The sequence below is a fragment of the Syngnathoides biaculeatus genome, chromosome 16 (genome assembly GCF_019802595.1).
Source record: "Syngnathoides biaculeatus isolate LvHL_M chromosome 16, ASM1980259v1, whole genome shotgun sequence".
Lineage (NCBI taxonomy): Eukaryota > Metazoa > Chordata > Actinopteri > Syngnathiformes > Syngnathidae > Syngnathoides > Syngnathoides biaculeatus.
The window spans coordinates 1,350,178-1,374,524 of NC_084655.1; the positions used below are offsets into that span (position 1 = coordinate 1,350,178).

The window sequence follows — 24,347 nt, forward strand, 5'->3', positions numbered from 1 at the left end:
TCTTCAACTCTTCCTTCTCTCTCATTTTCTTCATTCATCAACTTCTCAAAGTATTCTTTCCATCTATTATTTAGCACACTACTGGCACTAGTCAACACATTTCCATCTCTATCCTTAATCACCAGTACCTGCTGCACATCCTTCCCACCTCTATCCCTCTGTCTGGCCAACTTGTAGAGATCCTTTTCTCCTTCTTTCGTGTCCAACCTGGTGTACATGTCTTTATATGCCTCTTGTTTAGCCTTTGCCACCTCTACCTTTGCCCTACGTCGCATCTCGATGTACTCCTTTCGCCTTTCCTCAGTCCTCTCAGTGTCCCACTTCTTCTTCGCTAATCTCTTTCTTTGCATGACTCCCTGTATTTTGGGGTTCCACCACCAAGTCTCCTTCTCCCCTTTCCTACCAAAAGACACACTAAGTACTCTCCTGCCTGTCTCTCTGATTACCTTGGCTGTCGTAGTCCAGTTTTCCGGGACCTTCTGCTGTCCATCGAGAGCCTGTCTCACCTCTTTCCGAAAGGCCGCACAACAATCTTCCTTTCTCAGCTTCCACCACATGGTTCTTTGCTCTACCTTTGTCTTCTTAATCTTCCTACCCACCACCAGAATCATCCTACACATTACCATCCTATGCTGTCGAGCTACACTCTCCCCTACCACTACTTTACATTCAGTAACCTCCTTCAGATTACATCATCTGCACTAAATATAATCCACCTGCGTGCTTTCACCTCCGCTCTTGTAGGTCACTGTATGTTCCTCCCTCTTCTGGAAATAAGTGTTTACTACAGCCATCTCCATCCTTTTTGCAAAGTCTACCACCATCTGTCCCTCAAAGTTCCTTTCCTGGATGCCGTACTTACCCATCACTTCTTCATCGCCCCTGTTTCCTTTCCCAATATATCCATTACAATCTGCACCGATCACAACTCTCTCGCTGTCTGGGATGCTCAGAACTACTTCATCTAGTTCCTTCCAGAATTTCTCTTTCAACGCTAGGTCACATCTTACCTATGGGGCATAGCCGCTAACCACATTATACATAACATCCTCAATTTCAAATTTTAGTCTCATCACTCGATCTGATACTCTTTTCACCTCCAAGACATTCTTAGCCAGTTCTTCCTTTAAAATAACCTCTACTCTAGTTCTCTTCCCATCTACTCCGTGGTAGAATAATTTCAACCCTGCTCCTAAACTTCTAGCCTTACTACCTTTCCACCTGCTCTCTTGGATGCACAGAATATCAACCTTTCTCCTAATCATCATGTCAACCAACTCCTGAGCTTTTCCTGTCATAGTCCCAACATACGGATGAAATGACGACTCATCACTCGATCTGTGGTAAAATAATTTCAACTCTACTCGTAAACTTCTAGCCTTACTACCTTTCCTCCAGCTCTCTTGGATGGATGCACAAAGTTTCTCCAAACCATCATGTCAACCAACTCCTGAGTTTTTCCTGTCAAAGTCATAAATTGCAAAGTCCTACACTCAGTTGTAGACTCTGTTTTGAGAAATTGGCTTTCGGAAATTGTTCCCATAAATTCTACCACATATGTTGATTTGTCATTATGAAATTAGTACTATGATGAATGATACATAACTAATAAAGTCATGTTCAGTTTCAGCAATTTAGATTAGTCTGTAAACCAAAATGTGAACTATGAAAAATAATACAAGTTGTAAAGTAATAATTTTATACAAGGAATTGTGGTTCCAAAGAGATGGGGATCCTTTAACAGAAGCATGTTCTTCAATCTGCGCCTTCCTACACCTTGAGCACCAACCAAAATCAGAGTTTTCCTCTTGAAAGGAGGGACCTTGGCCACCTCCTCGTAGAGCAATATCTCATGTCTATCAAAGTCTGAAAGAAAAAGTATTGTAGATGATAAAATTTAAAAGAAATTAGAACATAGGCCATATTAACAATTTGCAAATGAGTTTTCAATACCTGCATTTTTTGTTGTAACATACATCATTTTTTTCTTTCTCTTCACACCAACACCTGTGCACAGATTTCCTGTAGTGAGAAATGTGAAAGAAACAAGATCTTAGAATAAACAAAGTATAAAAATGCACAACTATAAGCCATAAAAGGGCTAAAGTGGTTTAATAATTTTCTCTTGTTAAAGGATCAAATCTGTATTCATCCATTTTGATACCACTTGTCATTAGAGTTGGGGTAAGGTGAAAACGATCCCAGCTGACCTTGTCAGAGATGGGGAAGACCTTGGACCGGTGCATTGGCCACCACTGACTAGTGGCGCTTCTTAGATTGACCCAGGTTCTGTGTGGTAGCTCTGCATCAGGTTGGGAGAAAGTCTTAAGTGAGTGTGTAGACTTGTCTCTGGCCACCTGGCTCTCTCCCTGGGTCAAATATTTTACACTGGATGCACTGAGATTTGGTGCTTTGTGGAAGAAAGAGTGCCTGAAAGCCAGGTGTCGCTGATGCAGGTGTGTTATCTTGATAAGAATGTGTAGGACGTTTACGATCCAACATGGCCTTGTTCACCAGCTTAGAGGTACAATGGCAAGTTACCACTGGGAGGAACTCAGATGGGGTGGAATGAAGGCAGCCAATGATGATGATATAGAGGGCTTACCGAGTGACCATGAATCATATGCCAGATAGGGCCTCCATGAGTGGACCCCTCTGTAATGTGTTCTCCTGTATTGACCTTGCTGCATCCTGTTCGCTCATCTTTGGAGGATTCATGTGACTTTTGTACACAAGGGAAGAATTGCTAAGCAGTGGAAAAGGCCCTCCAGATATTTTTCTGCCGACATTTCAGAAATCAACAAAAAATGCATGCAGTTAAGGCTCCGTCACAACATGACGTTCTGGTCAACGTCCTCTGAACATTTCAATCGTTCTATTTTTCAGCATTCTCAAACGCGGATGACACATCTGGTGTGTGATTAACGTGTGTCTAACTCATGACTTAACGTGTGTTTAACTTACGAAAAGTGTGTAACAGCGACCACATAAGATACCCCTAACAAACATTAGCGTGTGCAAACGCATCATTTGGGCACGACGAGCGATTTGTCAAGTAAGACGAGTATGTTGAGCGACCAATTGGTGAATAACGACAGAAAAGCGTTTTGCTGGCGTGTAATTTTTACAGTGGAACCGGCACTAAAACGTTGGAAAGTTCGTAGTCACTTCAGTTGTTGTCGTGAGTTAGAACAGTGAGCATCATGCCGCCGAGAAGAAAAAAAGTTGGGGCGCGGACTTCAGCAACTAGCGCTGCTAGCATGAAAAGCTAAGCCTCTTTCATCACGAGCAATGTGTTTGGAGGAAAAACAACAGGAAGAGCACGTCCGTGAAGTCACGCACCATGTAACACCCTCTGCGGACCCTAAACACCTTGCAAACCCCAGTGACGACGGTCCGACAAAGAGACAAAAGAAGCAGAGAAAGGATTGAAGGATCCTGGACTGGGCTGTTGAGGATAGTCTGGTGGAGTTTTTCCACGAAAATGAACTACTGCTTTCTGGATCTTCCATAGTAGGTGCTCTCTACTGTAGCTTAATATTAAATGGACCTTGCTTACAAAGCATCGGTTTATATACGCATATGCATGGACGTTCGGGAAACGCACGAATGACGCTCAATGTACTCCAAACGACATTCGTTTGACTTTAGTTACACGATGTGTGCACTACGGGATTGTTCAGTGGTCATTGACAGGGCGCCAGTGAGTCGTTCTCTGAAAAGCAAACGATTAAGTAACAACCAAGTAAAGCTAGAGTTATGACTGACTAACGATAGCCAAACGCGTGCAACGCTCGACGAACCTTAGTAAAACGTTCCACGAACGTTTTGAACGTTCTGCAGCATTCAAAATTAAACATTGATGAACGCTGGTGTCGGTGAGAACTTTAGTGCATGTTAAAAACTTTTTTTCCAGACCGGCATTCTCCGCCGATTCCCAGCGATCATTGACATTCACTAGCGTTCAAACAACGCTCTTCTGGAGCTATCCCGGCGACCATGTGCGACTACCAACGTTTCCTCAAACGCTCTAGAACGCTGACCAGAACCTCATGGTGTGACGGGTCTATTACACTTGGAGAAGTTGAAGTTTACACCACAGAGGAATGATTGCAGGTTAAACTCTGACAGCATGGATTTCAAATGCCACTTCTGTAGATTCATCTTGCAAATCTACACTATCTTCCCAACAAAATGAATGATTTTTCAACCCAACCAGTTCACACTCAGCTGAAAACCCCTCCAAGGAGAGTTAGAGATCACGGCTTGATGAGGCCAACAAACCCACACTTTCTGCAAAAAGCAGAGATGCAATACTGATGCCACAAAACTTGATCCCCTCTACTCCTCAGCTGCATCTAGAGATTCTGTCCAAAAACATTATGAAGAGAATCGGTGAAAAAGCACAGCCTTGGAGGACACTAAACATTCCTGGAAATGAATCCGACTTACTGCCGGCAATGCAAACGTCAGTTCTACCTGATTTGAAGCAAATAATCAATTGCTCACTTCAGTCTGGTGAGCTTCCCAAAGCTCTTGAAGGAGCTGCTGTTAAGCCTCTTCTAAAATATGGAGCACTGGACAATTCCATGTTAGCAAGCTATAGACCCACCTCAAATCTGCCGTTCAGAGCCAAGATTCCTGAGAAAGTTATTTTTAATCAACTCAGCAATTTCCTGAATTTAAATTGACTTTTTTACAAATTTAAGCAGGTTTCCGAGCTCATCACAGTACAGAATCTGCTCTTATCAAAGTGCTAAATGATATAAGGTTGAATACTGACTCAGGAAAGGTGTCAATTTTGGTCTTAATGGATTTCAGCGCAGTTTTTGATACGGTAGATCATAATATCCTGCTGAACATGTTGGAAAGATGGGTAAGACTAAATGGAACGGCCCTGATGCTTTTTTTTTTTTTTTTTTACTCATACTGTTCATTTTCCGCACATTGCCACACTCATAACTCATTTAGATTTGGTTCACACCCCACCTTCACTGGTCTGCTGGTCTTCCAGAAACACGTGGTCACGTTTCCTGCTCTCTGTTCTACGATGATTCTCTCATGCTGAATTTTTTATCATTCATTAGATACATTCACACATGATTGTGGAGCTGATCAGCCTTGGTGGGAGTGATGATGGCAGGTTAATATTAACCTGTGACCATTTCCCCTCATCCCCGCCAGCTTTTCCAATTTTAATGCACTACACCCCACCACACACATTCATACACAGGGATAATGTTTGCCAGTCTGGGACCTGCATCATAATAAAAGGGTGGATTGTTAGTTTTCTCTTGACTGGACATCTTGTGCCTGCCCCTAATACCCCCCCCCCCCCCACACACACCACAGCCCCCACAGGGTTCCAACCAGTTCCATCCATTGTTGATTCTTTTTCTTTTGTGTAGCTGGGTAAGGGAGGCGTGCGTGGACTAGATCGGGGGTGTCCCTGTCATGAGCTTGCATTTTCTTGGTGCCCCGCGGCTTCTACTGATGTTGTCATTCGGCTCAGGATTTTTTATGGCCAGTATCGGTGTTGGACTTGTGGGCTGGGGAGCCGTGTGTGTGCTTCCGTGTGTTTGTATGTGTTTTGCAGTTGGCCCGGTTGACTATATACTCATTGGTCGAGGGTTCAAATGGTGGTTGGATGTAGTATTGTTGAGGTGGTTATTTGAGCCAGTTTCATCATATCTGACAGTTTGTGTGTGAAAGTATATGACTGGCTTCCTGCTTTGGGCTTCTGGGCTTTTATTTTGTGGATGTACACCGGGGCTTGCCATTTGAACGTGGGGGTGTCTTTGGACAGGTGCTGGTGATTTTTTATTGTATTTATATATTTATTTTATTTTTCTTTCGGTGGGGCAGGGTGCTGCAGGGCACTGTCTCCTTGGGGCACATGGTTGTTGTCATGATCCTGCCGCTCCAGCCCGGGCTGTGTGGGTGCCTGGGCGGTTGCGGTGATTGGGAGGCGCACACCTGCGCCTCATGCGGGCTGATTATCCTATGTATTTATATGACCCCGATGACGACTGGTCCGCGCCAGTTCGTGAGCTTCATGTCCCGTTCGAGTATTTCCGTATCCCTGATCGACAACCCGTGTGTACCGACCTTCGCCTGTTCTCCGACCAACCCCGTAAGCCTGACTCCTTTGATACTTCTGCCTGCTTTGATCGTTCTCCCGTGTACCGACTCCTACCTGCCCGCTCACCTGCTCTCTTCGCCCGACGTCCCAACTACCGCTGCTGCACCTGACTGCCTGCCCGATCCCTGACCACGAAATAATAAACGTTTCTCCCCGAACTACCTTGCATCGTCAGAGTCCTGCATTTGGGCCCTACTCCCGTTCCGATGGGTCGTGACTGAACGAACTGGCCTTGTTGGTGAGCAATCCATGGCTGCCTCCTGACCAAGCCTCGGTGGCGACCAGTCCCTGGTCATCTCGCAACCACGGCATGGGAGGTTCTCGTCCGGAGCAGTTGCTTGCCTCGGTCTGGTTCCTGCTTCGCCGTTTGGTTCCTCTCAGAGGTCGTCCGCCCGAATCGCCCCGTGGGGACCCTGGTGCTTGGCGTCCAGGTAATCCTACTGACCTGTCCACCCAGACGCCTTGGTGGCTTGGATGGCCACCAGACTGGGTTTCGGGGGGGGGGGGGGTGCCCTCCTCCGGATCCCCCTTCCGCCCACCCCTGCCTGTGTTAATTATTGTCTGTTTCTTTCGTTTAGGCACGTCTGGGAGCCGTGTCTTTGAGGGGGGGTACTGTCATCATCCTGCCGCTCCAGCCCGGGCTGTGCGGGTGCCTGCGCGGTTGCGCTGATTGGGAGGCGCACACCTGCGCCTCATGCAGGCTGATTATCCTGTGTATTTATATGACCCCGATGACGACTGGTCCCCGCCAGTTCGTGAGCTTCATGTCCCGTTCAAGTATTCCCGTATCCCTGATCGACAACCCGTGTGTACCGACCTTCGCCTGTTCTCCGACCAACCCCGTAAGCCTGACTCTTTTGATACTTCTGCCTGCTTTGATCGTTCTCCTGTGTACCGACTCCTGCCTGCCTGCTCACCTGCTCTCTTCGCCCGACGTCCCAACTACCGCTGCTGCACCTGACTGCCTGCCCGATCCCCGACCACGAAATAATAAACGTTTCTCCCCGAACTACCTTGCATCGTCCGAGTCCTACTCCCGTTCCGATGGGTCGTGACAGTTGTAATTTGGGGTGTTGTGGGATATTGTTTCTGAGGGCTTGTTGCGGTGTGGTTTTGGCTCTGTGTTGAGTTTTCTCTTATGGAATGTGCATTGGTTTGGGGATTGGAGTGAGTGTTGGGCATCATCAGTGGGAGGGGGCGGGGGTGAAACTGGCTGAGGCGTTTTGGTCGGGTTTAGGACTGTCCTGAGTCCTGGGTTGCCAGTGGCATCCCCTCGGTTGGGTCCCCTGGTGGACGTGAGACTCGGCTCAACTCTGTTGTTGGAGGTGGCAGGCTCACCCTCTCTCGATGCACCGCCACAACAAATCCATACACCATTTGATCAACATGCAGCAATTATCCCTTGTTAGACCAGGAATTCCCAACCAGTATGGCATAGCACATTCGTTTACCATGAGTGCTTTTCAGTTGTGTTGTTGGAAATTATCAAATTTACCTTAATAGCTAAGAAAATTCTATTTAGAATATGCAAACTCCACACAGGCAGGGATCAGATTGAACTCCAGTCCTCAAAACTGTGAGGACAATGCTCTACAGCTGTGCCACCATGCTGCCGCTATATATCACTGCAAACTAAAACAGGTAGACAATTCCAACAGCTTCTTCCGTCTTGCCATTAATTTCTGTAACAGTTAACAGATAATTCCAGTGTAAGATGCTGCCTGTTTTGTCTTGAGATTGTTGTCACATCTCTTTCGGTTTAATTATACGTTGCTCATGCACTCACCACAGTCGTCTTACCACACCGCACAACTTAAATATCTGTTGTTGACCAATACCGGCCACTCGTACTTGAGATGGATCTGCACCATTTGCAGAAATGACATTGTCACAGATTATCACACTACTAGTCAATTTAAACTATAGACATTTATTGAAGTCTGCACCATTTGCCCAATGCTCATTGTACCAGACTTTTCTTCTATTAGTCATTTCACATTGCTCCAATTATTAAGGAACTCTGTATCATTTGTACAATCATCAAAAAAAGAAACAAATGTAGCTACATTACCACATTATTGATAATCTAGAATTGCTTAGTGACTGTTTTTATGTCTCAAAAGTATTGTCTGTCACTTGACTATCATTGGGCTAGAGCAGCTCCAACTACTAGAGACAAATTCCTTGCATTTTTGACATACCTGGCAAATTAAGATTATTCTGATTTAGATTTTTGTTTCTATCATGTAAACATCACTTTGTACTGATAAAAAAAAAAAAAAAACAAAGACAAGTTTGCTTAGGTAAATATTCTATAAAAGTGGAATTATCAACACACTAGTGTTTTATTTGTTGCTTTTTTCCTTGGTTACCTGGAGGAAGTAGTTCCACATCCCTCTTGACAAATGCTTTTCTCTTCTCTTCCAGCATTTGACTGGGAATCAATCCTGCAGCTCCACCCTCCACATGACATGCCTGAACCACACACACATAAAATGCATACGGTATGTATATACATCAGGACCAAGAATTTGAAATATGGAAGTGTAATACACCTTCAATAAAAACTCAAAGAAAAGAATGAACATAAGAATAGACTATGAAATTAGTGTAAAAATTAACCCTTTCCTGGCAGGGGTTGCAAATTTGCAACAGGTTTAATAAAATCGCAAATTTTAAGTGTATCATTTTCTGAAAGTATCAGATTTTTCTCTCTGCAAATTTTTATTTGGTCCTGAGAGGGTTAAAAGAAATATGTCTCGAAATGGTGACAAATAATCTGGTTCACAAAGCAGATCTCAAAATGCTTTTGTTATGTCAGCTGCACAAGACACATACTGTATGGGGAAATAAAGAGTAAGATACAGTGAAAAAAAAATGAGTATTTGAACACCCTGCTATATTGCAAGTTCTCCCACAGAGAAATCATGGAGGGGTCTGAAATTTTTATCAGGTGCATGTCCACTGTGAGAGAGATCATCTAAAAAGAAAAATCCAGAACTCACTATGTATTGATTTATTTACTATTTTATTATTATACAGCTGGAAATAAGTATTTGAACACCTGAGAAAACCAATGTTAATATTTGGTACAATCGCCTTTGTTTGCAATTACAGATGTCAAATGTTTCCTGTAGTTGTTCACCAGGTTTGCACACACTGCAGGTGGGATTTTGGCCCACTCCTCCACACAGATCTTCTCTAGATCAGACAGGTTTCTGGGCTGTCGCTGAGAAATACAGAGTTTCAGCTCCCTCCCTTAGGTCTGAATACTGGCTAGGCCACACCAGAACCTTGATGTGTTTCTTAGGGAGCCACTCCTTGGTTTTCCTGGCTGTATGCTTCGGGTCATTGTCATGTTGAAATACCCAGCCACGACCCATCTTCAATGCTTTGACTGAGGGAAAGAGGTTGTTCCCCAAAATCTCACAATACATGGCCGCGGTCATCCTCTTCTTAATACAGTGCAGTCGTTCTGTCCCATTTGCATAAAAACACCCCCAAAGCATGATGCTACCATCCCTATGCTTCACAGTAGGGATGGTGTTCTTGGGATGGATCTCATCATTCGTCTTCCTCCAAATACACTTCGTGGAATCATGACCAAAAAGTTCCATTTTGGTCTCATCTGACCCCAAAACCTTCTCCCATGACTCCTCTGTATCATCCAAATGGTCATTGGCAAATTTATGACGGGCCTTGACATGGACTGGTTTAAGCAGGGGAACCTTCCGTGCTATGCATGAATTCAAACCATGACGTCTCAGTGTATTACCAACAGTAACCTTGGAAACGGTGGTCCCAGCTCCTTTCCGGTCATTGACCAAGTCCTGTCGTGTAGTCCTAGGCTGATTCCTCAGCTTTCTATGGATCATTGAGACCCCACGAGGTGATATCTTGCATGAGCCTCCACTCCGATTGAGATTGACCGTCATGTTTAGCTTCTTCCATTTTGTAACGATTACTTCAACAGTGGACCTTTTTTCACCAAGCTCCTTGGCAATTTCTCTGTTGCCCTTTCCAGCCGTGTGAAGTTGTACAATTTTGTCTCTGGTGTCTTTGGACAGCTTTTTGGAAATGGCCATGTTACAAGCTTGAGTCTTATCGATTGTATGGGGTGTACAGGTGTCTCTATGCAGCTGACGACCTCACACAGGTGCATCTGATTCGGTGATAAAACATGGAGTGGAGGTGGACTTTTAAAGGCGGACTAACAGGTCTTTGAGGGTCAGAATTGTAGCTGATAGATAGGTGTTCAAATACTTATTTGCAGGTGTATCACACAAATAAATCGTTAAAAAATCATACATTGTGAATTCTGGATTTTTCTTTTTAGATGATCTCTCACACATTGGACATGCACCTACAATGAAACTTTAAGACACCTCCATGATTTCCAAGTGGGAGAACTTGCAATATACAGTAGCAGGGTGTTCAAATACTTATTTTCTTCACTGTATACAGTAGAGTGCCCAAACACAGTTTTGTACTTCACCTGCCACCAGTTGACATCATCCTGGTGAACAATCTGAAGGATGTCTCCTGGTTTAAACCTTAAGCCAGCCTCTTTGCAGGGGATCAAATTGTCACTGACTGGGTTATAGTCATAGTGACACTTCAAGAACATCTACAAAAAAGTAACAAATGAAACAAAATCAATGATAAATGTGATGTGTAAATATCTAAATGCACAGCTTTTTCAGAACAGTGATGTTATTAGTTTCTAACCCTAACCCAAATACATTAGTGTAATGGTTAATAGACCAGTACATAGACGCTCTTAATTCTATGAAATATATATATATATGGCCAGAGATGTCAACAAACAGTTATTTTCTTGCCAAGACCTTTATGGAAAAAAATAAGACCTGTCATTATGAGAAGACCTGCACTCACAAAATTCCAGTATAGTAGGTTACAGTACATTCAGAGTATTCACGGTGTTAAAATAATCATCCATATGTTCTCATTTTGTTCAAACTGTAGTTGGTTACACATCACCACCAAGTTTGTACCTTTGAACTCACTGTCTTGATGTAATCAATCTAACTTGATGTAATCACTCTAACAGATGTAAACAATCAAACAGTCAGACACACTCACACACAGACTCATCATGTGAGTTACTGAATAAAAAGAAGCTGCAAGGAGACACAAGTTGGAGTTGGTTGGAAGCAGGGAAGTCCTGTCGCTCCCCTTGCAGCAAGTAAAACTTGAAGCCTAGTCTGTTCGCCTTCTTTTAATAGAGTCAGGCTATTTAACCTGACACACGGTGCTTCCCTTATTTCAGATTTTGTTGTTAAAGCATTGAACAAAAAGGGAATAAATTAAATTTGCCATACAAATTCAACAACACCCCATCATCATAACAGGATAAACAATTTCAAATTTATACAAGCAATGACATGTAGAAATTCACAGTGTTTTCATGAAACTCAGAATTTGATGTCAGATGTTTCGACATCTTAAGGTAGTCCTGTAGTAAATTCAGTTGATTGGACATTATCTGGAAAGGTCCACATCTGTCAATATACAGTAGTTACAAAAATTCAATGTTGCAGGCTCCAAGGGGAGCCACCAGACTGACCATTAAACACTGCTAACAATAATTGGGCATGAACTGCAGCTACAACTATCCTTGAATCCATTTTCTACACAGTTCATCCTCAATGGGGTTGCGGTCATGCTGGAGCCTATCCCAGATAAGTCCGGGCACGGGGCACGGTAGACCCGGCACTGATTGCCAGTCAACAACAGGCAGCTGCACTGTACTGAACAGCAATTTTATTCACTTTCATGAAGCAGAGGCATATTTGAATTGCTCATAACTCAAACTTTGGCTTACAACACAAAAAATAAAAATTGACCAAGTGATAACTCGTAACTAGAAAACAACATGGTGCACTCGTAAATCAAGACTTCAGCTCCTTGTAACCTTTGGACAACATAAGCACAAAAAAAATACATGGTTGAATAGATGAAACATTGAACACATTCATGCAGCTATCCATTTTCCTCCACTTAATTTGGGATCAGGTGGTGGGGCACCACCCTTTACATACACAATTAGTTTTTATATTTTTTTCACATTTCGGGTACATGTCTTGGATTTTGCTTCGGTATACGTTGACTGTGAGAAAAGTCATACCTCTTTGCTTGCATCCTCTTCTTCCTGCCTGGTCAGGGGGGGGGAAATCCACCTCCCACCCTCAGGGGCGGGTATTGGGTGCCAACAGCAGTGTGTGTGTGTGTGTTGTGTGTGTGTGTGTGTTGTGTGTGTGTGGTGTGTGTGTGTGTGTGTGTGGTGTGTGTGTGTGTGTGTGTGTGTGGGCCTGACCTGCTAGTGAGCGGTTGTTAGCCAGTGGCGCCGGGAAGCCCTACCTTACCCCTGCTCAGCTCAGTGGAGCTCCAGATTTTGATTGCACGACACCACTCAGTGAAAGGTGTGGCAGTGATTCACAGGGTAGGTCCCATGACTGCCAGTTATTGACCTGGCAGTCATAAAAGCAGGGGGGAGGTGGGTTTTACACTTAGCTACATGACAGTGTTCCTGAGGCCAGGCTCCCTGGGGTGGATGGCTGTTTGGAGTGAGGGGTGCCCTCTCATTAGCTGTGGCTTCTCCCTGGGTTCCCACGCTCATAGTTTTCTTGTTGGTGCCGCTATCCACCTCCCTTTCCCAACAAATGAGGAACATTCTCCCGGCTTTGGGCTGAGTTGAGATTGGCGGCATTGGGGGGACTGCAGGTGGTTTGGGGCTTCCTGTTCTCCTGGGGATGGGGAGCAGGACGGGGTGGTGGAGTGGTGGGGCGTGTGGGGTGGTGGTGGAGAGGGGTGGCCTGGGGGCTGCCATTGGGTCCCTGCAGCCACCCTTCGGTGGCCAGTTGTCGCGGTGCTTTGGAACACTGCGTGGGATGTAGCCTGTCCATAGGGTTGCTCATGGGTGAAACATTCAGAAATAGAAACACATTTTACATGTAAATAGCCTAATCCATTCAAAGTGCCTCGACCTGCCCTGCCGCCAAAAATAAGCCTTCAAACTGTAACTAATGTCAAGAATAATACAAAATTATGTTCATTTACCTTAAAAATAAGGATTCAAAGTGTACATAATGTAAAGAATAGAAAAAAAATTATGTTTGTTTACCTTTGGCGTTGAGTGCATGGTGAGCAAAAAGGCATCGTGGTGTTATCTGGGGCGGAGGCATGCACACGACTTAATTCCACTAAAATTAATAAATTCCACAGACTATAAATTCAAAACTAACATTAACATTAACTTTCAATGATTTGCGAAGTACCAATCCAATGATGTTTTCCTTTGACGGCTTTTAATAATTGTGCGAAAATATAGAAGGCAAATGTCATCGAAGTGAGTGATAGCCCAACTAGTTAACACATTTTCCAGATGATTCTTTTGAAAAAATTCAGAAATGTCATGGAATTTTGTCAAAACTTGTTTTATTCTGGCTGACAAAATAGTAGCCGACTCATCCTCTCAGCTGCAAACTCCGACCCTTAGTTTTGCCGTCAAAAAATCTTCATGGTGCTCCTGAACCAACGCGTCAATGTCCTCCTCAGGCTTTCCCAGTGTAACAATTTCCTCAACTTCAGGTTCAACCTCCACTTCAAACTTTTTAAGTCGAGCAGCAGCAGCATGAAGCCACATGCTCAGATGTCTTTTTCATATTTCTTGACAATTTCTTGGTTTGTTCTGATGGACAAAAGAATTCGCTTCTTCTCCTCACTGGCACTGGCTATCAATTTTTTGGGGCCCATGGTAAAAAAAAAGATGAATAAATCCGCAAAACAAGTTGAACGAATGTGCGCAAGAGTTTGACAATGGATTCGGTGACAATCCAGCAAGTGTGTCACAGGTAAAGAAAAATATTCACCTCACTCCTAGCCAATGGGATGCCAGGAAGATACTTCGTGATAGCCAATAGGAGTGGCTTTTGCCTATTGCGCCACACAAACGAAGGGACACGACGGATATCATGGCTAAAGATTGACATCTCTCCTAGCCAATGTGATGGCAGGAAGATGCTCTGGCGGTGGCCAATGGGAGAGCAGCTCTATCGCACCACTTTCACACCAAGAGATAGTACAGGATGCTTACCTTCCATGGAATCCAGGGCCATTTTTTTGCGTTCGTATGCTGAATTCCTTTCGTAACTAAAGACAAAACATTTCTGGGGAGGCTTTTCGTAACCTGAATCTTTTGTTAGTGGAGACGTACATCTACATGAAGTAGACGGATCACTGGAGTAACATCTGTAGTGTTTTGAAAAACTGGGTCGGTGTCATATCATAACCTTCATAACCCCCCACTCAAATAAAGCAGTGCACACAGCACTTTCTCAGCTGGATAAACAAGGTAATCACACTCCCCTTCTCTTTGTGGATTACAGTTCAGCGTTTAACACAATCCTACCACACGCCGAGTAAGGAAACACCTGAACCTCAGTCTACTTCACTCCACATGCCTCTGGAGTAAGAACATTTTAACAGAAGGCTCACAAAGAGCCAGGATTGGCCACCACACTGAATCAGCCCTCACAGTCAGCACCAGCTCCACTCAAGGCTGAATGTTGAGCCCCCTGCTTTCACCCTCGACACTTCATACTGTTCACCCATCCACAAGAGCAACACTTTCATTAAACTGGGACTTTCATCCCTATAAACATTCTAAAATAGATATTGTAATGAAAAATACATATAACAGTATTCACTTCAATGTCTATACGAAAAAATAAATATGAGCAGAGAGCGCGTCATCCATGCACAAAGTTGCAGAAGTGTTATTCTACGATATCTAAGTGGTCATCATAGTGGCTGCATCCTCTGTCCGTGACGTCACCCGGACATTTGCCAATGAAAACACGCGGTGCACCCTAACTATGGGAGACAAATGCCCCCTTTCTGACACGGAAGCTCTTTTCAAAAAGGAGAACACCACACAACCGAGTCAGCAACGGGGCAATATTACACTATTGTTTCGAGACCTCGGGGCAATATTACACTATTGTTTCGAGCCATATTCAGATGATATGCGATCACGGCCAAACGGCATCCCCGTCCAATCCACTTCTGCAGCGGAGATGAGCCATCGCGGCTCATCGCAGCTGGCTGGTGTGGCTTATGACAGAGCCGAGCCGTGCTTTAGGGGGTTGTTCATAGACGACGCAGTACGCAATGAACAAGACCGCCGAGCCACGGCTGAGTGAGGCATTCTTGGCTGGGTTCTTCAAGGCACCGCCGTCCGCGAGCCCAACCGCACCATATCCATCCATCCATATTCTTTATTGCTTATCCTCATGAGGGTCGCAGGGAGTGCTGGAGCCTATCCCAGCTGTCAACGGCCAGGAGGCAGGGTACACCCTGAACTGGTTGCCAGCCAATCGCAGGGAAGATGGAGACAAACAGCCGCACTCACAATCACACAGAGGGGCAATTTAGAGTGTACAATTAATGTTGTTTGTTTTTGGAAAGGGGGAGGAAACAGGAGTGCCCCGAAAAAGCCCACGCAAGCACGGGGAGAACATGTAAACTCCATACGGGGTTCCGGGATCAATCCCAGGTCCTCAGAACTGTGAGGCCAATACTTTACCATCTGAACCACCGTGCTGCCCACTATACAGTAATAAAAGACTATTTCTTTTGACCTTTTTTGAAAGTAATATTGTTCAGCAATATCTGAAATTGCACACTAGTTTTGATGTTCATGCTCTGATTTCAAGAAAAAAAAAATCTGAGGTTACGAATTACTCAGTATTTGAGTGTGGTATATATTTTCACTGAGAATTCTCTTACTCAGGTAATTATTTTGACTACTTAACTATTTTTGTTGTTGATTTTTTCATTTATTCAAAAGTAGCTGTACTCTTACTTGAGTACACTATTTGACTTCTCGACCCACCTCTGTTCATATCCAGGACTGCGCCGCTTCTCATGTCCAGTCCTGTCAAAAAGTCCATTTTTTAAATGAAAGAAATTTCTGAGTAGATTAAAAATGGCAATGAAAGGGTGGTTTGACAAGGGTCAGTCAATATCTTGCTAACATGGAAGTCCCAAGAGTTATATTTTTTAGAAGACGGTGAATGGCAACTACTTTAAGAGCTTTCTGGAAACTCACTTGAGTAAAGTAAGTAATTGATTATTTGCTGCATGTCAGCAAGCACAGACTATGCGATGGTTTTGAAAAAGATGCTACCGAGTCAAAACTGTTCATTGATGTTTTAAGCTGGTCTTTTTCATCACTTCATCAAATTCTAACATACAGTGAAGAAAATAAGTATTTGAACACCCTGCTATATTGCAAGTTCTCCAACTTAGAAATCATGGAGGGGCCTGAAATTTTCATCGTCGGTGCATGTCCACTGAGAGAGACAAAATCTAAAAAGAAAAATCCAGAAATCACAATGTATGATTTTTTTAAAAATGTATTTGTGTAATACACCTGCAAATAAGTATTTCAACACATGAGAAAACCAATATTAATATTTGGTACAGTAGCCTTTGTTACAATTACAGAGATCAAACATTTCCTGTAGTTGTTCACCAGGTTTGCACACACTGCAGGAGGGATTTTGGCCCACTCATCCACGGAGATCTTCTCTAGATCAGGCAGGTTTCTGGGCTGTCGCTGAGAAACATGGAGTTTCAGCTCCCAACAAAAATTTTCTATTGGGTTTTGGTCTGGAGACTGCCTCGGCCACGCCAGAACCTTGATATGTTTCTTACGGAGCCACTCCTTGGTTTTCCTGGCTGTGTGCTTCAGGTCATTGTCATGTTGAAAGATCCAGCCACAACCCATCTTTAATGCTCTGACTGAGGGAAAGAGGTTGTTCCCCAAAACCTCACAATACATGGCCTAGTTTATCCTCTCCTTAATACAGTGCAGTCGTCCTGTCCCATGATGCTACTACCCCCATGCTTCACAGTACGGATGGTGTTCTTGGGATGGAACTCATCATTCCTCTTCCTCCAAACACGGTTAGTGGAATTATGACCCAAAAGCTCCATTTTGGTGTCATTTGACCACAAATTTTTAATTGACTCTGGATCATCCAAATGGTCATTGGAAAACTCAAAACAGGCCCTGACGTGCTGGTTTAAGCAGGGGAAACTTCCGTGCCCTGCATGATTTCAAATCACAACGTCTTAGTGTATTACCAACAGTCATCTTGGAAACGGTGGTCCGAGCTCTTTTCAGGTCATTGATCAAGTCCTGTCCTGTAGTCCTGGGCTAATTCCTCACCTTTATAAGGATCATTGAGACCCCACGAGGTGATATCTTGCATGGGGCTCCACTTCGATTGAGATTGACCGTCATGTTTAGCTTGTTCCATTTTCTAATGATTTCTCCAACAGTGGACTTTTTTTCACCAAGCTGCTTGGCAATTTCTCCGTAGCCCTTTCCAGCCGTGTGGAGTTGTACAATTTTGTCTCTGGTGTCTTTGGACAGCTCTTTGGTTTTGCCCATGTTACAAGTTCGAGTCTTACTGATTGTATGGGGTGGACAGGTGTCTTTATGCAGCTAACAACCTCACACAGGTGCATCTGATTCAGGATAATACATGGAGTGGGGGTGGACTTTTAAAGGCGGACTAACAGGTCTTTGAGGGTCAGAATTCTAGCTGATGGACAAGTGTTCAAATATTTATTTGGAGCTGTATCATACAAATAAGTTTTTAAAAAAATCATGCATCGTAATTTCTGGATTTTTCTTTTTAGATTAACTCTCTCACAGTGGACATGCACATACGATGAAAATTTCAGACCCCTCCATGATTTCCAAGTGGGAGAACTTGCAATATAGCAGGATGTTCAAATACTTATTTTCTTCATTGTATAACAGTCGTCGACACTGTTTATTTTTACATGCTGCTTATATTTAGGGAGTTCGTAGTTAAGTTTACCTGTCTTAAAATCAAGGATAATGAGGGTTGTAATAGAGTTTTTCCTGGTTGGCTATAGATATATCATTTGATCATTTTGTTTATGTGTACTGATATTTTAACTGATGGATTGTTTTTTCCCCTCCTCGAGCCATCATTTTATCGTGGAGGAGGGGTTTGTATGTCCTGTCCAATCAATCAATCAATCAAGTGCCTTTAATGTTATTATATGACTGTGCGCCAAAATAACGAGCGCATCGCCACAAGGTGCTTGCACGAACAAAATAAAAAAATCTAATCATAAAAATAAACATCGAAGGTATGAGGTAAAATAAAAAAATACAATCAAGGCACAGTTATTGCTAAAATAATAAATAACATGCAAATAAATAAATAAATAAATGGGCGGCACAGTGACTCAGCTGGAAAGCGTTGGCCTCACAGTTCTGAGGTCCCGGATTCAATCCCGGTGTGGAGTTTGCATGTTGTCCCTGTCCCTGCGTGTGTTTTCTCCGGGCACTCCAGTTTCCTCCCACATCCCAGAAACATGCAACATTAATTGGACACTCTAAATTGCCCCTAAGTGTGATTGTGAGTGCAGCCGTTTGTCTCTATGCACAATGCGATTCGCTGGAAACCAGTACAGGGTATACCCTGCCTCCTCCCCGTTGACAGATGGGATAGGCTCCAGCATTCCCACAACCCTCATGAGGATAAGTGGCTAAGAAAATGGATGGATGGATATTTCCATAAGTCCATAAGGTCCATAAATCCATAAGGTGTACATGCACACTCAAAATATTATAAGCGTACCATTTGCGTCCCAAGGTTTTTTTTTGTAATGAATGGAATCACTTCATGAACTTAATTGTTTCTCTTTCTCTCATGCTACATAAGAAATTACCCCACAAAAGTGAACACTTGCAGAAGCAAATGTTGCTGAGTCTGGAGGGACTGGCAAGGAGGTCACGTGCTTTGTGGGGATTACTTTCTCACTCTGGACAGTCACTTAAAACATCTCTTTACAATGAAACCAGTGGAACAACCTTTGTTGCTCCTTTGACAAACAGACCAAAATTATGTGCACACTTGCAAATAATATTTTGTGTCCGTTTTCTTGAAATTTTGCCTTAAATTATTGCTCAGGCTCACATTCACTTGTGTATTTGAATGGTATTTTAAGACGGATTTGAGATCATATTACGTTACTTCTTTTTATATATTTAACATGACTTTAACACTTTTCAGGTATGCTTAGTGCTGTAGTTATTTTACCTGTCTTGGAGTTACTGTTTCATAGTAGCTGGGTAATATCTTAAGAACCACACTTCCATTAGCTGCTTGTAGCGCCTTCTGCAGCACCCTCGGGTCTCGTCCCATGTCACGCCCATTGACCTTCCATTAATCATTAGACAATAAAGTAGAATTAGCTCCAGACATTCAACAATAGAAATGAACATTCTAAAATAATTAATACTTTCAACAATTCAATCAAAATTACACAATGAAAGCTCAGGAAAATGAGCTAAGCAAGTTCCAAAACGTGTAAAGGTATTTTACTTGTCTGAAGTTTTGAAGAAAACCTCAGAGCAAGAGAAAATTGTCACACGCATGCATGCACACTTCCAGTTTGTGTGAATCTGTGGTACTCTTTCTAGCCATGAAACCATACTGTTGCTTGCAGACACTTACTTCTGTCTTGAGTCTAGCCTCCACTACTCTTTCCCATAACTTCATTGTGTGGCTCATCATCTTTATTCCTCTGTAGTTTCCACAGTTGTGAACTTCGCCTATAATCCACCTGCGTGCTTCTACCTCCGGTCTTGTAGGTCACACTATGTTCCTGTCTCTTCTGGAAATAAGTCTTCACCACTGCCAATTTTGACCTTTTTGTGAAGTCTACCACCAGCTGACCCTCAAAGTTCCTTTGTTGAATGTCATACTTACCCTTCACATTTTCATTGCCACTGTTTCCTTTGCCAACATGTTCATTGAAATCTGCAGCATTTGAGTATGGTATATATTTTCATTAAGAATGTTTTCTCTCTTACTCAATTATTATTATTATTATGATTATTATTTGAAGGACTAATTTACTTTTTTAATTTTGTTTTTTTTTAATCAAAGTATCTGTACATTTGAGTAATCTATTTGGCTTCTCTGCCAACCTCTGTTCGTATCGAGGACTGCGCCACTTCTCATTCACAAAAATGACAATCCCGCCTCCCTTCTTCCCACACCTCTGTCATGCAGTGAAGTACAGTGAAGACAATAAGTATTTGAACACCCTGCTATGTTGCAAGTTCTCCCACTTAGAAATCATGGGGGGTCTGAAATTTTCATCGTAGGTGCATGTCCACTGTGAGAGACATCATCTTAAAAGAAACATCGAGAAATCACAATGTATGATTTTTTTTAAATGAGTTATTTGTGTGATACAGCTGCAAATAAGTATTTGAACACCTATCAGCTAGAATTGTGACCCTCAAAGACCTGTTAGTCCGGCTTTACAAGTCCACCTCTACTCCATGTAGTATCCTGAATCAGGTGCACCTGTGTGAGGCTCAGAAAGACACCTGTCCATCCCATGCAATCAGTAAGTCTCACATTTGTAACATGGCAAGACCAAAGAGTTGTCCAAAGCCACGAGAGACAAAATTGTACAACTCCACACGGCTGGAAAGGGCTACAGAGAAATTGTCAAGCAGCTTGGTGAAAAAAGGTCCACTGTTGGAGCAATCATTAGAAAATGGAAGAAGCTTAACATGATGGTCAATGTAAATTGGAGGGGAGCCTCATGAAAGATATCACCTCGTGGGGTCTCAATGATCCTTAGAAAGGTGAGGAATCAGCCCAGGACTACACCAAAGGACTTGGTCAATGACCTGACAAGAGCTGGGACCACCATTTCCAAGGTGACAGTTTGTAATGCACGAAGACGTCATGGTTTGAAATCATGCATGGCGCGGAAGTTTCCCCTGCTTAAACCAGCACGTCTCAAGGCCCGTTTTAAGTTTGCCAATGACCATTTGGATGATACAGAGGAGTCATGGGAGAATGTTTTGGGGTCAGACGAGACCAAAATTTAACTTTTTGGTCATAATTCCACTAACCGTGTTTGGAGGAAGACAAGTGATGAGTTCCATCGCTACAACACCATCCCTACTGTGAAGCATGGCGGTGGTAACATCATCCTTTGGGGGTGTTTTTCTACACAAAGGGACAGGACAACTGCACTGTATTAAGGAGAGGATAAACGCGGCCATGTATTGTGAGGTTTTGGGGAACAACCTCTTTCCCTCAGTCAGAGCATTGAAGCTGGGTCATGGCTGGGTCTTTCAACATGAAAACAACCCGAAGCACACAGCCAGGAAAACCAAGGAGTAGCTCCGTAAGAAGCACATCAAGGTTGTGGCCTAGCCAGTCTCCAGACCTAAATCCAGTAGAAAATCTTTGGAGGAGCTGAAACTCTGTGTTTCTCAGTGACAGCCCAGAAACCTGTCTGATCTAGAGAAGATCTGTGTGGAGGAGTGGGGCAAAATCCCTCCTGCAGTGTGTGCAAACCTGGTGAACAACTACAGGAAACGTATGACCTCTGTAATGGCAAACAAAGGCTACTGTACCAAATATTAACATTGGTTTTCTCAGGTCTTCAAATACTTATTTGCAGCTGTATCACACAAATAAATCGTTGGAAAAATCATACATTGTGATTTCTGGATTTTTCTTTTTAGATAATATCTCTCACAGTGGACATGCACCTACGATGAAAATTTCAGACCTCTCCATGATTTTTAAGTGGGAGAACTTGCAATACAGTTGTGTGTTCAGATACTTATTTTTTTCACTCGATAAAGTCAATACAAAGTCAAACATTAGTAGCTGTATTCTCCTCAGTGTGCCCAGCTTGTCTCTCTCTTTTTTTTTTTTGCCAGATATCTCATGTTCTTTATTTTCTCGCTGGAACACAGAAATTGGATTCATCGTCACTTACAAAGGGAAATTCCCACTGGCACTTCAGACTTGGGCACAGAAACAGCAGTTGCTAAGCATCTTAGCAATGACCAGCAGAATATTATTAAAAAAGGCCCAATGATCAAATGCATGGGCAAGGGATATGAGGAGGAAGATTTATGTAGTTTTGCAAGTAAAGGAGCAAATTGAAGACAATTCCATCTCAAACAGGGCCACAATGAAGATTATTTGACATCCTATAATGCAAGAATGGCGTAGTGAGGTTTTTGTCTTGGAAACCACAGGACCCAGTAATGATTACATTGAACATTATATATGATTTGTTGAAAACAGAGTTCTTTAGAGAACTTTTAAAAATAACTCCAAATCACTATCATACATCATGAGGAGGATAATTATCAAGACGCAGACCATCTCAAACCTAAATGTATCGAAGGGAAATTGAATGGTTTATCTTACCTCTTTGATGATATCACCGACGTGGAGCAATCTTTGCTGGTCTATCAGCCCTCCATGGAGAATACGTGCAATCACCAGTTCACCATCCTCTACCTTGAATGTCACACCCTGAAACCAATGGTAGCCTTTTTATTCATTTGAGCGAATCATCTTTTGTCTCAATTGAAGTGAAGTTGTTCACATCCGCTCTTGCCTTCTTGTAGTCTGACTTTTTGATGGGAGCATCTTGTCACTTTTCTTCCAGCCAAACCATTAATTACATTCATGTCATGATGACATTGATAATGAGGAATAAATGTCTGTGGCACGGGATCATACAGACACCTGATTAATTCAGTATATCCATTCATCCATTTCTTAGCCGTTTATCCTCACAAGGGTCCCAGTAGTGCTGGAGCCTATCCCAGCTGTCATCGGGCAGGAGGCGAGGTACACCGTGAACTGGTTGGCAGCCAATCGCGGGGTACATCAAGACAAACAGCCGCACTCACAACCACACCTAGGGGCAATTTACAGTGTCCAATTCATGTTGCATGTTTTTGGAATGTGGGAGGCAACCGGAGCGCCCGGAGAAAACCCACGCAGGCACGGAGAGAACAAACTCAACACAGGCAGGTCTGGGATAGAACCAGGGACCTCAGAACTGTGTGGCCAGCACTTTCCAGCTGATCAACCGTGCCGCCCTTAATGTATAAATGCTGTTTCCGTATTTTAATAATTCTGGTACCCAGATAAATATCCATGAACATTCCTAGTGCGTGTGTGTGCATGGGGGTGGGGGGGATCCTACTTCACGCTTTTTCACATTTCACGGGGGATTCTGGTCCCCATTAATTGTGAAAAATTAGGGATTAGAGTATTCTAAAAAGCATGAGAAAAAAAGAACAGGACCTGGATTTAAAAACATTTAGCAGCATAATAGCGAAATGCTGCTTCACCATGTTTGCCTTGACCTGAGGATAAGTTTATGGTGGCCCCTATTCGGGTTAGGGGTTAAATTCTGAATTCAAAATTCTCTCCAGAACTGTGATATAAACTGGGGGCTGTCATGGTCCTGCCGGTCCCAGCCCTGGCTGTGCAGGTCCCCTGCACACCTGCGCCTCATCAGGGATAATTAACCCTAGTGTATATAGGACCCAGCGGACGGTCTGGCTTTGGCTTTTCAGATCTTTGCCATCCATGCCTCGTTCCCTCACTTCCATATTCCTGATCCTGAACCCCTGTGTACTGACCTCCGCCTGTCCTACGACCAAGCCAGTAAGCTTGGCGCTCTTGATATTGTTGCACTCTCTGACTGACTCTCCAGCTTTCTACCTTGGAATGAATAAAGACCTTCTTTTAACTGCCTCCCTGTCTACCGAGTTGTGCATTTGGGTCCACAGTCGAGTTCTGGTTATGACAGAACGATCTGGCCACAACATGGACCCAGCTGACCCAGATTACCAACCAGGAGACTTCTTGAGCTTTGTGCCCGATTAGAGCCAAGGCTAGCATCTCGGGCTAGTGCCGCTAACGTCATATCGACGGCGCACACCACACCGACTACCCTGCCAGTCGCGGAGTTTCAGCGGTTTGGGGCCTCACCTCTCTCCCGGCCTGAATGCTTTTCCAGTGACACAGAGAACGTCAAACCCTTCCTCGCCCAGTGCGACCTCCACTTCGAGCTACAGGCTTTCGCCTTTCCGATGGACAACGCACGAATTGCCTTCGTCATACCCCACCTGACGGGAAGAGCAGAGGCATGGGCCACAGCAGAGTGGAGTCATAACTCCGAAACAATCCACTGCTGCACCTCCTTCGTATGTGCTAAGTTTTCCATTATGCCTCGCCGGAACGCGAAGCAGCGGCGACGTTGATTACACTTCGACAGGGGG

At 43.6% G+C, this 24,347-nt stretch overlaps 1 protein-coding gene across 1 annotated transcript in view; it reads right to left on the reverse strand.

The window, feature by feature from the left end:
• Positions 1-24,347, reverse strand: part of LOC133514347 (MAGUK p55 subfamily member 2-like) — an 81,569-nt gene that overhangs the window by 37,742 nt on the left and 19,480 nt on the right. The window contains 6 exon segments of the mRNA XM_061845978.1: positions 1,705-1,866; positions 1,954-2,022; positions 8,515-8,617; positions 10,638-10,769; positions 19,315-19,434; positions 22,474-22,581. Of these exon segments, the coding sequence (XP_061701962.1) occupies positions 1,705-1,866; positions 1,954-2,022; positions 8,515-8,617; positions 10,638-10,769; positions 19,315-19,434; positions 22,474-22,581 (694 nt within the window).